The 20,215-nt window shown below is 45.4% G+C and overlaps 1 protein-coding gene across 2 annotated transcripts; it reads left to right on the top strand.

Annotated features, from left to right (window-relative positions):
- The first annotated feature begins 514 nt into the window (after positions 1–514).
- pias3.L (protein inhibitor of activated STAT 3 L homeolog) lies at positions 515–18,284 on the top strand. 2 transcript variants are annotated; one of them, NM_001092609.1, is given in 14 exon segments: positions 515–682; positions 10,206–10,671; positions 11,288–11,372; positions 12,334–12,384; positions 12,470–12,560; positions 13,702–13,836; positions 14,336–14,441; positions 15,444–15,517; positions 15,722–15,882; positions 15,982–16,118; positions 16,637–16,808; positions 16,888–17,021; positions 17,164–17,201; positions 17,599–18,284. In NM_001092609.1, coding segments are annotated over 13 exon segments (1,902 nt in total). In that variant the 5' UTR covers positions 515–682; positions 10,206–10,208; the 3' UTR covers positions 17,854–18,284.
- Positions 18,285–20,215: the final 1,931 nt, after the last annotated feature.

Genomic DNA, 20,215 nt, shown 5'->3' with positions numbered 1-20,215 from the left:
ATAAAACATGCTGCGTCCCAACCTGCGTTCGGCGCATACATGCGTCTGTGTGAGTACAGCCCCCTTCACAATAATTGAGTGCGTCTACTCCTGCGCTCCCCTTCGGCTGAACAGAAGAAATTGCAACGCAGGGGAGCGCACAAACAAACGCCCGTAAGAGCCTTTACAGAGCATTTGTTTTTAGATAGGGTCAGTGACCCCCATTGAAAAGCTGGAAAGTGGCAGCAGAAGTAGGTGTATAACTAAAAAACTATATAAAATAAATAATGCAGACCAATTGAAAAGTTGCTTAGAAATGGCCACTCTATAAAGTGTAACTGAAAGGTGGTGGTTTAAGGCTGCTATTAGTTCAGCTGGAAGCATACATGACAGGAGTATTTACACAGGATCCACACTCACATGTCTTCGGGGAAGTGAAACAAAACCCATTGCAGCCCGTGCAGTCCCGCCAGTGTCCGCTAGGGGCAGCCTGAGCGCGCTGTGTATTTCCTCATTCTCACTCACATAAAGTGAAAGTCGGGCAGCAATCGGGATTATTAGAGCCCGCTCTCCCGGAACAACTCCCAGTACCCTGTGTATTAGGGGTGTATCGCCTGCACCGTGGATCTCACGTTGGTCCTGAGTGGGGGGATGGTGTGCTGGATGCCCCCTCCTGACTGAAGCTCTGCTTGTGCTGCTGGGGGTGAGTAGTACAATCATTAGTCCTCTCATCAACCCCCTGCAACTCCCTGCACCCCGACAGGGAAACTTCTACAGAGGCGCCGGGCTGCTTTTGCGGGGAGAGGAGCCGGTAATAGGCTTTTTGGACGTATAAATGTATCCTGGCTCTTTATAGTTTAGGCGGCTTCATGATCCGAACAAAGGCTCCTCCCGGGGCCGGCTTAACCCTGTGCTTGCTGCAGCGCTGCAGAGTAACCCTGTGTGTGCCTGGGGGGAAGTCTGTGCTGTTAGTTCTCTTACATTATATCACTTACATTATATCAATTGTATAACTCTTACATTATATCACTATTATATGATATCACTGTTATATCACTATTATATTATATCAGTTACATTATATCAGTTACATTATATCACTATTATATTATATCACTGTTATATTATATCACTGTTATATTATATCGGTTACATTATATCAGTTACATTATATCACTATTATATTATATCAGTTATATTATAGCACTCTTACATTATATCAGTTACATTATATAACTCTTATATAATATCCAGTTATTTGTATCAGTGGAACTGGATCTCTCCGCTGTTACATTGTATCACCTTCACACCATGTGACCAGCCTGACTACCAGCAGCTTCTATAGACCGGTGCTGCTCCTATATACACCCATCCTATCTTATAATATAATTGTCTATAATCTCTCTCTCTCTCTCTCTATATATGACACATAAAGAGATAGAGAGATGCCCTAGTGCAGACAGATGTCCAGGACCAGCTTCCAGCATCCCCTGCCAGCCAACGGCTAATTTAAAGGGGTTGTTCACCTTGAAAGGCGAACTATCACGAAAATGAAAATTTAATATATGCTTCCTCATACTGAAATAATAAACCTTCTGAATACAATCAATTAAAAATTCAGAAACAATGCAGAATTTTTCATTGATTATATTTAGAAAGTTTCTTATTTTGATGCGAGGAAGCATATATTTAATTTTAATTTTCACAATAGTTCCCCTTTAAATGAACTGTTCGTACGATGTAGAGAGCGATATTATGAGAAAATCGGAAATTGGCTTTCAATTTGTTTTTTATTCGTGGTTTTTCAGTTATTTAGCTTTTTATTCAGTAGCTCTCCAGCTTGCAGTTTCAGCCACCTGGTTGCTAGGGTCCAGGTGACCCTAGCAACCATGTATTGATTTGTGTGTGAGACTGAAATATCAAGAGGAGAAAGCCTGAAAAAGTAGCGATAACAATATATTTGTAGCCTTACAGAGCATTTGTTTTTTTCTTTAGATGGGGTCAGCGACCCCCATTTGAAAGCTGGAAAGAGTCAGAAGGAGAATAATTCAAAAACTATGCATAATAAAAAGTGACAGGCATTTGAATAGTTGTTTAGAATTAGCTGTTTATAACATACTAAAAGTTATCTTAAAGGTGAACCACCCCTTTGAACAGTATTTATTGTGGGGTGACCTGTATGCCCCCCAGAAGCTATTATGGGGTTAGTAGTTCCATGGCAGTGTATTAGGGCTGAGGGTGGAACTCTTCCTCGTTCCTGACCTGTTTTCTGTGTGTCTCGTCTGATCTGGCACGGGATTACTAGTTGGAAGGCTGCTGGTTAGTGGCCACAGACATGAGATCTCTCTGCGCTGCTGCAGCCTGTAGTGTCCTTCCATAACCCCACACATTGTATTAGCCTATCACCTCCCATCCCCTCACACAGTGTAATTGCTAAGTCCTCCTATTCATCTGCGTGCGCTCCTGTCCTCATATTGCTCGGCTAATCGGCAGCTCAAGTGCTTTGTTCTCATATTTCTAAATTCAGTGCCTTCCATATCTCAGATATATTTTCCCCTGCAGTGTTCCTTGTTCACCTTTAAATTAACTGTTAGTATGATGTAGAGAGGGATATTCGGAGACAATTTGCAATTGGTTTTCATTTTTTATTATTATTTTTGGTTTTTGTGTTATTTTGGCATTTTATCCAGCAACTCTCCCATTTGCAAATTCAGCCATCTGGTTGCTAGGGTCCAAATTCCCCTAGCAACCATGCATTGATTTGAATAAGAGACTGGAATAGGAGTGGGACTGAATAGAAAGATGGGTAATACAAAGTAACAATTGTAGCCTTTTTTTAGATGGGGTCAGTGACCTCCCATTTGAAAGCTGGAAAGAGTCAGACGTATAAAAAGGCAGATAATTAAAAATGATAAATAATGAACATAGTAAGTTAGGTTGAACAAAGGCACACGTCCATCAAGTTGAACCTTAAAGGGGTTGTTTAATTAACTTGTAATGTGATAAAGAAAGTTGAGTAATTAAAAAGTAGCAGTAACAATAAACGTGTAGCCTAATAGCATACTTTTTTGATGGGGGTCAGTGACCCCCCATTTGAAAGCTGGAAAGAATCGGAAGAAGAAGGCAAATCTTTCAAATACTATCAAAAATAAATAAAGAAGACCAATTGAAAAGTTTCTTATGATTAGCTAATATATAACATACTAAAAGTTAAGTTAAAGGCAAACCACCCCTTTAAAGGACCAGTAACATAAAAAATGTTAGTATACATTAGAAAAAAACACCAAGACAAATGAAATTTTAAAATTGCAAAGCTTTTATTTAGAAATAACTTCTAAATAACCGAAACTCCTCTCCAGAAAAGGCGACATGGCGATGATCCATTGTGCGGCGCTCAATTTCTCCTCCCTGGCTATCTCCTATAAGGAAGGCAGGGAGGAGAAATCGAGCGCCGCACTATGGACCACCGGATCGCCTTTTCTAAAAAGGAGCGCAAGTGGAATTTCGGTAAGTTATTTCTTAACAAAGGCTGTGCAATTTTAAAGTTGAATTAGTCTTGGTGGCTCTTTGTCGTGGTATACTAATGAATATTTTTGATGTTACTGATCCTTTAAGTCTATATATAACCTGCCTAACTGCCAGTTGATCCAGAGGAAGGCAAAAAACCCATCTGAAGTCTCTCCAATTTGCCTCAGAGGGGGAAAAATTCCTTCCTGACTCCAAACTGACAATGGGACCAGTCCCTGGATCAACTTGTACTATGAGCTATCTCCCATATCCCTGTATTCCCTCACTTGCTAAACACCATCCAACCCCTTCTTATACCTATCTAATGTATCAGCCTGTACCCCTGATTCACTTCCCAGCTCTCCCTGTAACACCCCTTTCCCTCCTCTAATCTCATTGGCTCCCTCCTGTCTGCTGGGAGGAGCTACTGGTGAATAAAGCATCCAACCCTTCCTTGTACCTATCTAATGTATCAGCCTGTACCACTGATTCACTTCCCAGCTCTCCCTGTAACACCCCTTTCCCTCCTCTAATCTCATTGGCTCCCTCCTGTCTGCTGGGAGGAGCTACTGGTGAATAAAGCATCCGACCCTTCCTTGTACCTATCTAATGTATCAGCCTGTACCCCTGATTCACTTCCCAGCTCTCCCTGTAACACCCCTTTCCCTCCTCTAATCTCATTGGCTCCCTCCTGTCTGCTGGGAGGAGCTACTGGTGAATAAAGCATCCGACCCTTCCTTGTACCTATCTAATGTATCAGCCTGTACCCCTGATTCACTTCCCAGCTCTCCCTGTAACACCCCTTTCCCTCCTCTAATCTCATTGGCTCCCTCCTGTCTGCTGGGAGGAGCTACTGGTGAATAAAGCATCCGACCCTTCCTTGTACCTATCTAATGTATCAGCCTGTACCCCTGATTCACTTCCCAGCTCTCCCTGTAACACCCCTTTCCCTCCTCTAATCTCATTGGCTCCCTCCTGTCTGCTGGGAGGAGCTACTGGTGAATAAAGCATCTGACCCTTCCTTGTACCTATCTAATGTATCAGCCTGTACCACTGATTCAGGGAGACAATTCCACATCTTCACAGAAGACCAACTGAAAAGCTGCTTAGAATTAGCCATTCTATAACCTACTAAAAGTTAACTGAAATGTGAACCGCCCTTTAAACCAGACATTATATACGACTTGACCTTAGCAGCCCCTTTTTAAATTATGCAAAACTGAATGGCATCTTCCAGTGCAAGTGGCCCCAACATTTATAGTGGGGTTTAGGCCTTTCTAGAGGACAATGGGCTGGATTTGACCCAACGTAGAATTAATGGCCCAGTTGCTTTGCATCTTCTTACCCTATATTTGTCAAAGGTCGAAAAAAACTTCGAATTCAAAAAGACCAATTGAATGGAGGTCTAAGTTTTTTTGGGGTTGAAGTGGGCCGAATTCGGCTTACTTTGAATCGTACAATTGTACTTCGATTTGAAGTTTTTTAACTTCGACCTTCCAAACTCCCCCAATTGGCTCCATACAGGTTCTAGGAGGTCCCCCATAGGCTAAAACAGCACTTCAGCAGCTTTTAGGTGGCGAATGGTTGAAGTCGAAGTTTTAAAGAGACAGTACTTCAAAAAAATTCGAATTTTTACGTTTTTGTAAACTTCGAATCGAAGTATGATTATTCCCTAGTGAGTTGAAGTACACAAAAAATAGCTCGAAATTTGAGGTTTTTCACTTTGAAACGTCACCTCGACCTTTGATAAATGTGCCCCTATGTGTCATACTCCTACTTTTCGATTGCAAGCTGTTGGGCTCCAGTCAGTATAAATGATGTTGCTAATACACAGGTCAATATGAGAGGCCATGTCACGTGTCAGTACAATATAAGATGATTTCGTACTGAGCCCCGGGGAACACTCAGCATCACGCGGGCACTTTAATTGTCAGAAGTCAGTAAAGTCACATCAGCCCTGACCCCGCGACACTGACAGGAATGAGCAGCACGGGCCCAGTACAATGACATATAGACGTATAGTTCCCTAATCAGCACATGTGACCCCACAAATTGTCCCCTAAAGAGCCGTGGCCTCCAGTCTGTGTCCCTCCCGCTCCCCGCCGGGTTGGCTCTTTCCCCCCACTCCCTGGATCTCCAGTCTCAGAGCCATGTCCCAAGATGGCGGAACTGGCGGAGCTGAAGGTACAGGGGCCCCGGGGAGCGGCTCAGAGCGCGGGGAGAGGAGCGAAAAGCGGCGCAGATCGGCCCTACAGCTGGGGGTTGTGTGGGGTCGGCAGCGCCATCATCTGACCCCGAGTGTGTCTCATACTCACTGTGTATTGTCTGTATATCCATTTACTCTCTGTTTATTAATACACTCGTGTGTGTGTGTCATACTGACTGTGTGTGTGTCAGTGTATAGAGAGCCCTCATAGTCCCGCCCCCTCCAACTCACCAACAGCCTCCCCCCACTCACCCACCCCCTTACTCACACACACTGCCTCACTCACCCCTCACTCACTCCTTACTTACTCCCTCGCTCACTCAAAACCTCACTCATCCACTAACTGACACACACACACTACCTCACTCAACACTCACCCCCTGACTCACTTCCTACTCACTCCCTCACTCACCCCTCACTTACTCACCCACCCCTCACTTACTCACCCACACTCACCCCTCACTTATTCACACACACTCACCCCTCACTTATTCACACACACTCACCCCTCACTTACTCACACTCCCTCACTCACCCCTCACTTACTCACACTCCCTCACTTACACTCACTCACTCCCTCACTTACTCTCACTCACCCCTCACTTACTCACCCACGCTCACCCCTCACTTACTCACCCCTCACTCACCCTTCACTTACTCACACACACTCACCCCTCACTTACTCACACACACTCCCTTACCCCTCACTTAATCACACTCCCTCACTTACTCACACTCCCTCACTCACCCCTCACTTACTCTCACTCACCCCTCACTTACTCACCCACACTCACCCCTCACTTACTCACACTCCCTCACTCACCCCTCACTTACTCACCCACACTCACCCCTCACTTACTCACACACACTCACCCCTCACTTACTCACCCACACTCACCCCTCACTTACTCACACACACTCACCCCTCACTTACTCACACTCCCTCACTCACCCCTCACTTACTCACCCACACTCACCCCTCACTTACTCACACACACTCACCCCTCACTTACTCACCCACACTCACCCCTCACTTACTCACACTCCCTCACTTACACTCACTCACTCCCTCACTTACTCTCACTCACCCCTCACTTACTCACCCACACTCACCCCTCACTTACTCTCACTTACTCACACACACTCACCCCTCACTTACTCACCCACTCTCCCCCCTCACTTACTCACCCACACTCACCCCTCACTTACTCACACACACTCCCTCACTCACCCCTCACTTACTCACACACACTCACCCCTCACTTAATCACACTCCCTCACTTACTCACACTCACTCACTCACCCCTCACTTACTCTCACTCACCCCTCACTTACTCACCCACACTCACCCCTCACTCACCCCTCACTTACTCACCCACACTCACCCCTCACTTACTCACCCACACTCACCCCTCACTTACTCACCCACACTCACCCCTCACTTACCCCTCACTTACTCACACACACTCCCTCACTTACCCCTCACTTACTCACACACACTCCCTCACTCACCCCTCACTTACTCACACTCACTTACTCACACTCACTCCCTCACTCACCCCTCACTTACTCTCACTCACCCCTCACTTACTCACCCTCACTTACTCACACTCACTCCCTCACTCACCCCTCACTTACTCTCACTCACCCCTCACTTACTCACACTCACTCCCTCACTCACCCCTCACTTACTCACACTCACTCCCTCACTCACCCCTCACTTACTCACACTCACTCCCTCACTCACCCCTCACTTACTCTCACTCACCCCTCACTTACTCACACTCACTCCCTCACTCACCCCTCACTTACTCACACACACTCCCTCACTCAATGCCTCACTCACTCCCTCCCTCACTGACAAACTGCTACTCAACACATGTGACACCCCTGCAACTCCCATTATCCCTCGCACAGGCCTTGCACGTTACCTGACAGAGCCAGAGATGAAGTTGAGCAGGTGCAGGGAGTTATATCCCAGTGTGTATCAGTACAAATACATTGGCTCCTGTGTGTATATGTGCCCCCAGCCTGTGTGTATTATACTTGTCAGCAGATACAGGACAAAGTGCTGACTTGTCTATATACACCGTGTGTGTCTATATAATGTATGGGTGCTACAGTGTATATATACATATATACATACAGTTGTTGTCTATATACACTGTGTATGTCTGTGTGTCTATATAATGTATGTGCGGTACAGTGTATATATAGATATATATATATATATATACATACAGTTGTTGTGTATATACATCATTCTCTGGCAGCCCCATCCTGCTCCCCCCTGTTAATAATTGTTACACTGACTTTACTGCCACTCTATACCCTGTGGCCCTCCTGCTGTTGCTTAAAGTACAACTCCAAGCACCCAGTACACAGACTTACCAGTGAATGAGAAAGCCTTTGCCTCTGTGTATTGTGCAATAAGCAGCCCTGGAGGGGGCGATGTTTTGAACCTTGTACTTTTTTTTTCCCCCTAGCAGTTTGACTAATCCACCCTGATTGTGTGTCTGTCTACTTCCTTCCTGCTGTCTCCAGCTGTCAGTGGTCATTAGATAGTGGATAATGTACCCCCTACTGTAATTTATATAGTGAATAAAGTACCCCCTCTTGTAAAATATAAGGATATTATAAGTTACCGAGGAGTTTCATGACCATATAAAAGTACGATGCCGAAGGCCGAGTGTTTTTATACTGGTCATGAGGTTACTTAGAATATCCTCATATTTTGCAACTTTATTTATTTATTATAATACACACGTTTCAGTGAGTCATGTGACAGAAATGACATCAGAACTCACCGTTTATAACTGATGACATCAGAACTCACCGTTTATAAGAATATAATTTACAGGATATTCATGGCTTTTGTGTATTATATCTTTATAATACACAAAAGCCATGAATATCTTGTAAATTATATTCTTATAAACGGTGAGTTCTGATGTCATCAGTTATAAACGGTGGGTTCTGATGTCATTTCTGTCACATGACTCACTGAAACGTGTGTATTATAATAAATAAATAAAGTTGCAAAATATGAGGATATTCTAAGTAACCTCATGACCAGTATAAAAACACTCGGCCTTCGGCATCGTACTTTTATATGGTCATGAAACTCCTCGGTAACTTATAATATCCCTATATTTTACAAAAGGGGGTACTTTATTCACTATATTATTGCTTTACAAGCCTGTAGGGGGGGGGATATAGTGGTATAATTGGAGACCCTGTCCCAAGGTGCTTACACTCTAGTTTTATAATGGGAGACCCTGTCCCAAGGAGCTTACATTCTAGTGGAATAATGGGAGGCCCTTCCCCAAGGAGCTTACACTCTAGTGGTATAATGGGAAACTCTGTCCCAAGGAGCTTACACTCTACTGGTATAATGGGAGACCCTGCCCCAAGGAGCTTACAATCTAGTGGTATAATTGGAGACCCTGTCCCACGGAGCTTAATATCTAGTGGTATTATGAGTATTATAATTGGTAGCCTTGCCCTCAGGGAGTTTTCCCTGGTAGTGTTGCTATGCCTGTCTACACATCGTTTCCATCATGCCCTACTGCAGTGATCCCCAACCAGTAGCTCGCGAGCAACATGTTGCTCTCCAACCCCTTGAATGTTGCTCTCTGTGTCCTCAGAGCAGATGCTTATTTTTGAATTCCAGGCTTGGAAGCAAGTTTTAATTGCATAAAAATTAAGTATAGTACCAAGTAGAGCCTCTTGTAGGCTTCCAGTCCACATAGGGGCAACCAAATGGCCAATCATAGCCCTTATTTGGCACCCCAAGGGACTATTTTATGCTTGTGTTGCTCTCCACCTCTCTTTTCATTTGAATGTGGCTCACGGGTAAAAAAAAGGTTGGGGACCCCTGCCCTACTGTCTCCATCTTGCCCTGCTGTCTCCATCTTGCCTTACTGTCTCCATCTTGCCCTACTGCCTCCATCTCGCCCTACTGTCTCCATCTTGCCCTGCTGTCTCCATCTTGCCTTACTGTCTCCATCTTGCCCTACTGTCTCCATCTTGTCCTACTGTCTCCATCTTGCCCTACTGCCTCCATCTTGCCCTACTGTCTCCATCTTGCCCTACTGCCTCCATCTTGCCCTACTGTCTCCAACTTGCCCTACTGTCTCCATCTTGCCCTACTGTCTCCATCTTGCCCTACTGCCTCCATCTTGCCCTACTGCCTCCATCTTGCCCTACTGCCTCCATCTTGCCTTACTGTCTCCATCTTGCCCTACTGTCTCCATCTTGCCCTACTGTCTCCATCTTGCCCTACTGTCTCCATCTTGCCCTACTGTCTCCATCTTGTCCTACTGTCTCCATCTTGCCCTACTGTCTCCATCTTGCCCTACTACGTCCCTTTTGCCCTATTATGCTTACAGTCCCTCTGCTGCACTGCCCAGCCCTTCTATGTGTGGGGCCCAAACTCTTCCCCAAATAAGATGTTTTGCTGTGACTGTGGCCCTTATCACTGTGTAACCTTGTTTTTTTGCCGTCCCTCCAGCACATGGTTCTGAGCTTTAGAGTGTCAGAGCTGCAGGTTCTGTTGGGATTCGCTGGCAGGAATAAGAGTGGCCCGAAGCACGAGCTCCTCACCAAGACTCTCCTCCTACTCAGATCCGGCTGCAGCCCGGCCGTCCAGATGAAGATCAAGGAGTTGTACCGGAGAAGGTTCCCCCGCAAGGTTGTCAGCTCTACGGACTTATCCATGTTGCACATGCCGGGGGGAGCTCTGCCTTCCGCCAATTCTCTGGCTCAGGGATCCGTGTGTCACATGGGTTATGACACCAGCACTGCCTCCCCCACCGTGTCTTCCTCAATGTTACCCCCTGTACCAATGCTGGGCCCTAAACATGAGACTGACCTCTCCCACCTCACCCCACCCATTCACCCAGTGCACCCGGACGTCAAGATGAAGAGGCTGCCCTTCTATGATGTATATGATGAGCTCATTAAGCCCACCACTTTGGGTGAGTTTGTTGTTAATACAGATCTGATCCTCTGTGCTTGTTGCTCTCTCTCCCATGATCTGGTGAGGGCGGGGCTTTGCCTTGACTCAGAAAATAGTAATAAAAGGCACTAAGTTTGCCCAGCAGTAGTAACCCATAGCAACCTTAAAATGCTTGCTTTTAAACAGGTGACCTGTAAATTCTACCTGCTGATTGGTTGCTATGGGTTACTGCCCCTGGGCAAATGTCTTATATTCCATAACCCAATTAATGTGTTACCCTATTGCACTAATCTCTGTGGGCAGCCATGGAGCTTTTGTTCCATCAAAGTTCTCTGCCTCCTCCTTTATGATCAAGGCATTAGGAAACCTTAACCCTTTCATTCAAGACAAGCCCCACCCCATGTCAGACCATAGGAAAGAGAGCAGCCCAGGAACAGGAAGTACAAATAACTAGAAATCTGTACCTGGGCAAGTACTAGGGGGTGATCAAATTCACTCACTAAATTGGGGTTCCTGTCTGACCATGGGAAAAGAGAGCAGCCCAAAAGCAGGTTTATTTTTTAATAATGAGATTAATGGTTTTGGGTGATCTATGTAACTAACATGGTACATTTCTACTCCTTCTCTCTCTCCAGCCTCCACGAACACCCAGAGATTTGAAGAGGCGCACTTCAACTTCGCATTAACCCCGCAGCAGGTCCACCAAATCCTCACTTCCAGGTAATTGAGATACGTTTGTTAATCATGGGTCGGATGGCCAAATCTAAACTCAGAACATGCGTTACAGAACTATAACACTCTGGGAAGAGGCAGCTGTATCTATTGTAGGTACTACATGCTCATGTAAAGAATATAAGTCCCACTGTCTTGGGAGAAAACTGGGGTCCTATTATATTAGCCCCAATAGGAGTTGCCTGATTCTTCATACTCCCTGCTCCTGGGCTGTTCTCCTTCCCATGGCCAGGCAGGAACCTCTCCCTGTGTAAGTGAATTCAAGCAGGATTTATTTATTCAAGGGTGGGGAGAAGGCAAATAACATACCATGTGAACTTACCCTACTGTGAGTTAAGATGAGGGATGCTGTTTCCAGTAGATGAATATCACACTCCCTTCTAGCTATGGGTCTGCACTCTGCTTGTCTTGGTAGAAGTTGGCCAGTCAGACCACAGATTGGATAACAAGGCTCCATCCCTGGAATAGAAGAAGTGGGATTAGTCCTTGAGACAGTGGGATTTGATAAAGGTGCTGAGTCTGGTTCTGCCGAGTCACTATTTGAGTAGTAAAACCAATTGCCAGCCCACGTGTATAATGATAAGCCCTATGTGTAATGAGCTGGTCCTAACAAAGGCTGCAGGTTAGGATTTGTTTAAACAGAGTTCATTCTCTCCCTCTAACCCTTTTAACCACCAAGAAAGTAGTTACTACATAGTTGGCAGTGGAATTGATGTTCCATGGGTATGCTATGGGTACATGGTGTTGCCTAGCAACACCCTTTTATCATTTTAGGCCATCGATGGGTTAAAATCATGATCCTGTTTACAGGCTTTATGGGGGGGCACTGAGTTTAGGGATAAAACAAAACCGTTTTCTATTATTTCTCTGTAATGGCAGCGCTGTACAGTAGACAAGTGTAAATAGTGGCCCAAATCAGTGGCATAATTATGCTTATTTTCTCTTGCAGAGATATATTGCCTGGAGCAAAGTGTGATTATACAGTCCAAGTACAGCTAAGGTAAAGCGACGCCTCCCTAAGGAATTCAGTATGGCAGCTCCTGTAATTACATATTCATACCCCGTGTGTTTTCTCCCTTACTCAGGTTCTGCTTGTGTGAGACCAGCTGTCCCCAGGAAGACTATTTCCCCCCCAACCTGTTTGTGAAAGTGAATCAAAAGCTGTGCCCCCTGCCCGTGAGTAACATGAACTCTGCCTGGTTGTACAGAGAGATCCCATAAACTATAGCAGCATAGGTATTCCCCTGTACTAAGCTCAATTCAGCAGGAACAGCCCCTAAGTTTGCTCATAGTCTGTACAGAGAGATCCCATAAACTATAGCAGCATAGGTATTCCCCTGTACTAAGCACAATTCAGCAGGAACAGCCCCTAAGTTTGCTCATAGTCTGTACAGAGAGATCCCATAAAACTATGGCAGCATAGGTATTCCCCTGTACTAAGCACAATTCAGCAGGAACAGCCCCTAAGTTTGCTCATAGTCTGTACAGAGAGATCCCATAAAACTATGACAGCATAGGTATTCCCCTGTACTAAGCACAATTCAGCAGGAACAGTCCCTAAGTTTGCTCATAGTCTGTACAGAGAGATCCCATAAAACTATGGCAGCATAGGTATTCCCCTGTACTAAGCACAATTCAGCAGGAACAGTCCCTAAGTTTGCTCATAGTCTGTACAGAGAGATCCCATAAAATTATGGCAGCATAGATATTCCCTGTACTAAGTACAATTCAGCAGGAACAGTCCCTAAGTTTGCTCATAGTCTGTACAGAGAGATCCCATAAAACTATGGCAGCATAGGTATTCCCTGTACTAAGCACAATTCAGCAGGAACAGCCCGTAAAGTTTGCTCATAGCCTGTACAGAGGGTTTTCTTGACATCCATTAAAGTAATGGCTGCCCTATTGCTGTGTAGCAATGGGGCAGCCATTCAAAGGAGAAAAGGCTCAGGTTACACAGCAGATAGCAGATAAGCTCTGTAGAACATAATGGTGTTAGCTGTTATCCACTATTTAACCTGTACCATACAGCATTTTTTTCAATTTCCACCATGGCTACACAGCAGCTTGTTTATATAAACTATAGTAGTGTTTCTGAAGCAAACAGATCAGTTGTACCAGTGCAGGGCAACACTACATGACATTTTCAGTACTTTAAAACACTTTTTTTTTGGTGTTATTGTTCTATTGCATTGCTAGCATTGTGAATACTTTATTGGCCTCTTCGTAAAAGGAGGAATGTGCTTAGTAACACATATGTACACACACACACACAAACACCGACTGGGGGTAATTAAAACAATGTGTTTCCTGTTTTTAGGGCTATTTACCCCCCACAAAGAATGGTGCTGAGCCCAAACGACCAAACAGACCAATCAATGTTACGCCACTCATCCGACTGACATCAACGGCGCCCAACACTATTGTGGTGAATTGGTCCTCGGAGTTTGGCCGTGTAAGAGCAGCAGATACTAGTCCTTAATTCCCAGTTTGGGGGCAAGCATGTGGTTCATTGAGTCAGAGCAACCTGCAGGGGGGTAGTTGTGGGTAAAGGAAAATTTATCATGGTGAAACTGGTGCATCATGTGATGCCACGTCTGGTTGTCTGGTAAGCGGGTGTGGGTTGGATTAGGGGTAATCAGGGATGGGCTGGGCACGGGTCTGCAAAAGCTGAACCATACAGGTTCCTAGGAGGGGCAGGGCACAGCCCACAAGCAGGACATAGAGCTAAGGCATTTACCCATTGGCAATCCTATGGATGTGGTGTCATTCCGCAGGGGACGGCTCTATTATGCAAATATTCAGTGGCTCTCCTATGACACTGAGCCGTATAAATGTTCTCCTCTGTTAGGTATGGGGCACCCCTAGTGAGGAAACCCACACACAATTCAGCTATAATTCCCTGAGCCCATAGACGGTCAGTATGATCTAATATCCTAATCTCACCCTCGCAGAACTACTCTCTGTCCGTGTACCTGGTGAAACAACTCACATCCGTCACCTTACTGCAGAAACTCCGAGCAAAGGGAATCCGGAACCCAGACCATTCCAGAGCCTTGAGTAAGTGTGGCTCAGACTCCCTCTGTCCTTCCTTCCCTCTGTCCTTCCTTCCTTCCTTCCTATATGTGTGTGTGTATGGTCCTGTCAGGAGGTAATAAGCCTCTCCCCTCCCCAGGAGCTTAATGGTACTATCCTGAGTTAACAGAGCCCCCCCCCCCCCCCCGTTATGTGTTTATGGTACTGTCCTTAGATACCAGATATTTTCCTGAGGTACCAGATGTCTCACCTTCTGTCTGTCTAAGTTACTTCCCAGAGGTACCAAATCCCTCCTACTGTCTAAAAGTACTGGCATCCTCCATTTGTTCATGTGTTTATGGTTCTGTCCTGAGGTACCAAATGCCTTCACTTCTGTGTGTCTCCAGGTTCCAAATCTCCCCTTCTATACCTTTATATTACTGTCCTAAGGTACTAGTCCTCTCCCTTTTTTCAGGTGTTTATGGTACTTTCCTGAGGTACCATTCCCTCCCTTACTAGTGCTCTCCCCTTCCATGTGTTTATGGTTCTGTTCTGAGGTACCAAATCCCTCCACTTCTGCGTGTCCATACTACTGTCCTGAGGTACCAAATCTCCCCTTCCATGTGTTTATGGTACTGCCCTGAGGTACCAGATCCCTACCCTCTTCGTATGTTTCTAGTTCAGTCCTAAAGTATCAGCACATTCCATTTTTTCATGTGTTCATGGTACTGTCCTGAGGTACCAAATGCCTTCACTTCTGTGTGTTCATAGTTCTGTCCCCAGATTCCAAATCTCCCCTTCTATACATTTTTATTACTGTCCTAAGGTACTAGTCCTCTCCCTTTTTTCAGGTGTTTATGGTACTTTTCTAAGGTATCATTCCCTCCCTTACTAGTGCCCTCCATGTGTTTGTGGTTCTGTCCTGAGGTACCAAATGCCTCTGGTTCAGTCCTAAGGTACTAGCACCCTCCCCTCCCCCTGAGCTGCACTTACCCGGTTCCCTCCCAGGGGGCGCTGTGCTTAACGCTGTTTGTTTTCATGTAACAGTAAAGGAAAAGCTGACGGCGGATCCTGACAGTGAAATTGCCACAACGAGCCTGCGTGTGTCGCTCATGTGCCCGGTGAGTGGATTCCTGCCGCTTATTCCAAGCTACGGCCTGGGTTACATTCACTGAGCCCCAGCACTGGCTGGCCGAGGATTCTGGGATGTGTAGTTACCATTAGATAGAATAGCATTCATTTGTGCAATATATTCTATTGTGAGTAAAGCTGTGGGATTAACCCTTCCTCGTGAGTGTACCTGACGCAGACTTCTCTTCCCTCAGCTGGGGAAGATGCGCTTGACGGTGCCCTGCAGAGCCATTACCTGCACTCACTTGCAGTGCTTCGACGCAGCGCTCTACCTGCAAATGAACGAGAAGAAGCCCACGTGGACCTGCCCCGTGTGTGACAAGAAGGCGCCGTATGACACGCTGATCATTGATGGGTGAGTGGGTGCCGGGTCTAGAGACAGCTGCACTTTGTATACCGGGAGCCACCTCCTAGACTTGTATAACCCAACGGCTCCTGCTCTTCCCTCCCGCAGCCTTTTCATGGAAATCCTCAACTCCTGCACGGACTGCGACGAGATCCAGTTCATGGAAGATGGATCCTGGTGCCCCATGAGACCAAAGAGAGAGAAGCAGGACATTTGCCAGACGACCCAATATGGAGGCATTGAGGGTGAGTTGGGTGGCACAGCAAGGAAGGTGGCAGTTAAGAGCATCCCATGCAAATGCCAGAAATCTCCTCATTAAAGTAGAAGGAAAGCTACCGAGGCAGTTTATTGCCAATAGCTTAGCCACAATAGTACAAGCTATAAGACTATATTTATTCTGTAGAATGCTTTACCATGCCTGAGTAAACAGCTCTAGACACTGTCTCTGTATGTTTAGGATAGCAGCTGCCATATTAGCTTGGTGTGCCATCACTTCTTGCCTGAGTCTCTCCCTGCTCACTTATAGCTCTGGGCTCAGATTACAACAGGGAGGGGAGAGAGGAACAAACTGAGCATGCTCAAGCCCTAGCCCTGAAGGTTTAAGATGAAAACAGGAAGTCTGCTACAGTCTGACTCAGAGCAGCATTACTTTGAGATTTACTGGTGTATTTATATAGACCTTCTGATGAAGCTTACTTACTTTTAGCTTTTACTTCTCCTTTAATGAAATGGCACTTCCCCCTCTCCTCCTTTTGCTTTACAGCCAGCTCCATCTATAGCATGACCCCCGAACTCAAGCACAACCCCGAGACAAAGAAGAAGGTGGAGGTGATTGATCTGACTCTGGACAGTTCCTCGGACGACGATGAGCCCCCCACCAAGAAGCAGTGTCCGGTTACGTCTGCGGCTATCCCGTCTGCTGCAGGACCCAAAGGGTACGGGAGCGAGAGATTCAATGGGGTTGGGTGCAACATACAGACCTGAATTCTGGTTACTATTTCCATTTCCTTTCAGGGTAATCAGCGTTGATCACCAGCCATCTTCTGTATTAAGGAGCCCACCCATGGCAACGATCAGCAGCGATTACCTGTCCAGCCTACCTCTGCCGGATTATCACCGCTCCTACAGTGTCCCACCTGATATCCAAGGTAACCGAGGGGAATAAAGGGTATATAAGAATAAGGGTATATAGGGGGGTAGTGCTTATATCGGGCTCACTCACCTGATCAGATTGAGGCTGGGGGTGAGAGAAAATCTGAACTAATAAATGAAAATACTTTCCTTCCCCAGGGCTGGATCTGTTCTCCTTCCTTCAGGCCGACAGTTCGGTGAGTGCTCTTCTTATTTTTATACATGATCACCTGTACTCGCCCCTTAGTAAACCGCAGCTGTAACATTCAAAGTACTCTGAGCTCTGGTTTATCTCTTCTTCCTGGGCTGTTCTCTTCCCCTGGCCACATGGGTGTGGGGCTGGATTCTGAATAATTGCCCCCCCCCCCAATTACATGAATCTGTACAACTCAAGGGAAGGAATTTAAAGCAATTGAATGGAGCAATGTTTCCTATAGTGTCCACAGCTCCTTTCACTTGCTTTATGCTGCCTTGGAAAACATTAAAGTCCCGCCCCTTCCTGGCCGTGGGAAAGAGAACAACCCTGAAACGGCAAGTACACACAAGTTTGGCCTGTAAGGGTCAGCTGATGGTTTCCTGTTTCTGTTTAATCAGCATTACAGCCCATCCGTCATCACTTCCCTGGATGAACAGGACTCCCTGAGTCATTTCTTCCAGTATCGGGGCCCTCCTGCCCACTACATGAGTCCACTCACCCAGACCATAACGGGAAGCCACGCTACTCCCAGTGGTGCCAGTCGGATCAGCAGCATCGTGTCCACCAGTTCACTGAGGGAGAGTCACAACACATCACAGAACAACTCTTCAGTACTGCCAGGCTGCCGGCCAGACATCATATCCTTGGACTGACAGACATCATATCCTTGGACTGACAGACATCATATCTTTGGACTGATTGGGAGAGACAGAAGGCGACAGAAGAAACCAGAAAAGCAACATTCAGCCTCTGAGCAGCCAGGGGCCCTCCTGCACTTGTGAACTCTACTATGAATCCTGGTGCAGTGCTGCAGTCTCTGGGTTTCCTGGCTCAGCAAGTACTACTCCCTAGCAACATGCTTTTCAACACTGTGGCCCCTGAATTTTTTTATAAGTCTTTTTTCTATTGGTCCTGATCCATCTTCCAAGCAATTGGTATTTTATTTCCAAGCATTACAGAGTGGGGCCCCGTGGCACCAAGCTAAGCTATATTCCGCAGGGTTGCAAGAATGTAGCACCACAGACATGCAGGGAATCCCTACCTAGCGACAGTTGTAGTATTAAAGGATAAGTAAAGATTTAAATTAAGTGACTGTAAAATTGACGATTTTAATTAAGTGACTATAAAATTGACGAGGGGTCTATTCTAAGCACTTTTTTAATTTACATTCATAATTTATTTTGTTTTTATTCCAAGATATTAAGGGATACATGTGCTGTTAATATGAATGAATTTTGTTACAACAGCGCCACCTGCTGGTCAGTTTCCCACCAGGAAAGATGTGAGGTTTCTAATTTTATTCCTAAGCAGAAGAACATCAGCCTCTTTCTTTCTCCTGACAACTTTCTTGACTACTTGGTGGTCAGACTGGTGGGAAACTGACCAGCAGGTGGCGATGTTGTAACAAAATTCATTCATATTAACAGTACATGTATCCCTTAATATCTTGGAATAAAAACAAAATAAATAATGAATATAAATTACAAAAGTGCTTAGAATAGCCCCCTCATCACTTTTACATTCACTTATTTTAAAGGTTTAATTTTCCTTTAAGTATGCCCACCCCCTTCCTCCTTATCCCACTAGAAAAGTGCTTTTTTTTTTTTATACTGGAGGAAACTGTTTTTTCAAAAAAACCAAAACAAAAAAAAAAGTTATTTAAAAGCAGAAATCGGTGTAAAACATGGTAGAATATTTCCTTTTTCTTTGTTCTTTTACCCCACGTGATTTAAGGAAAGGTCAATACTCGTAACACAAAAACTATCCTATTTTTTTAAAGGGAAAGTAAATGCCGTCAGATCGGAGGGAATCAGTCCAGACTGTTTTTTTTACTTTTTTTTTTATGGGATTTTACCTCTGTATTAAGTTTGCTCCAGATAATGTGATATCATCATGTTAGCAACAGTGACTGATGTATAATATATAGGCCAAACCCATTAAGGCAGCGATGCTGTTGGGGTGTTTAACAAGTGTCAGCCTCCTCGCACCCATATACTGTCCCATTTAAGGGAAACAATATGGCAGCTTCCACTGTTGCTTTGCTTTGTGACTGTTTTGACACGTCATCCTCTGACAACTGTTGTTCCTGTGCTCCTTAGTGTATATCCTGAATCCCTGCCACAAAGCAAGACTATGCTGTTGCCCTCGGCCAGAAAGGAAATGGAGACAGACACATGACTGGCAAGAAACAGGCAGGATTTAGAAGGCATTTCCTGCTCCCAAAACAACAAAAAAAGCACTTTTTTTATACGCACGCCAGAGATTCCACAAGGGACAAAGGGAAACTTAATGCTAAATTAATGTTTTACTCTTTTATTCAGTTGGATTCTTTGTCTACTTATGTATGTCTACAAGTGGAGCTGCCATGTTGTTTGCAGAAGTATTCTGAGCAGATTGCAGAACAGCGCCACCTAGAGCTCATGGTTTTGTTGTCTACTGAGGCAAATGGTATAGTCCCTATTCTGTCCACACATTAAGCCATAAACTCCTACTTAGAGTAAAGTAACAGCTATAAGTAGGGGTGTTGCTTCCCATTAATCTAAGTTTGTTTGGTACTTTAACCCCCTGAACTCCATAGCAACAGCCATAGCAACACGCCTTCAGATTTATAGCACAGGATTCCACTGTCTTTAATAACATCAACACAGCAGCCATGTACCTCTAGGTACCCCCCACAAAGCACTGATTTTCTTCTTGCTCCTGGGCTGCTCTCTTTCCCATGGTCAGACAGGAACCTCCTCATGGTCAGTGATTCTTATTCTCCCTCCCCCAGTACTGACCTAGGTACACAGCTCTGATCATCTGTACTTCCTGCTTTTGGTGCTCTCTCTTTCCCATAGTCCGGCAGGAATCTCCCCCGGCAGAACATGAATCCAGTCTTCCCCCAGTACAGAGCTCTAATTTTCCATACTTCCTGCTCCTGGGCTGCTCTCTTTCCCATGGTCAGACAGGAACCTCCCCTGGGTAAGTGAATCCAATCTCCCCCAGTACTTACCCAGGTACAGAGCTCTGATT

Source organism: Xenopus laevis, chromosome 8L (assembly GCF_017654675.1).
Source record: "Xenopus laevis strain J_2021 chromosome 8L, Xenopus_laevis_v10.1, whole genome shotgun sequence".
Lineage (NCBI taxonomy): Eukaryota > Metazoa > Chordata > Amphibia > Anura > Pipidae > Xenopus > Xenopus laevis.
This window is presented reverse-complemented; position numbering and strand designations above follow the sequence as displayed.

What these genes read in the sequence shown, in the direction of transcription:
- pias3.L (XM_018228928.2), top strand. Translation starts at nt 5,647, where the DNA reads ATGGCGGAACTGGCGGAGCTGAAG. An exon ending in GGTCCTCGGAGTTTGGCCGT is followed by an intron (nt 13,837 to 14,335) that starts GTAAGAGCAGCA and finishes TCACCCTCGCAG; the next exon opens with AACTACTCTCTGTCCGTGTA. An exon ending in AGACCATTCCAGAGCCTTGA is followed by an intron (nt 14,442 to 15,443) that starts GTAAGTGTGGCT and finishes TTCATGTAACAG; the next exon opens with TAAAGGAAAAGCTGACGGCG.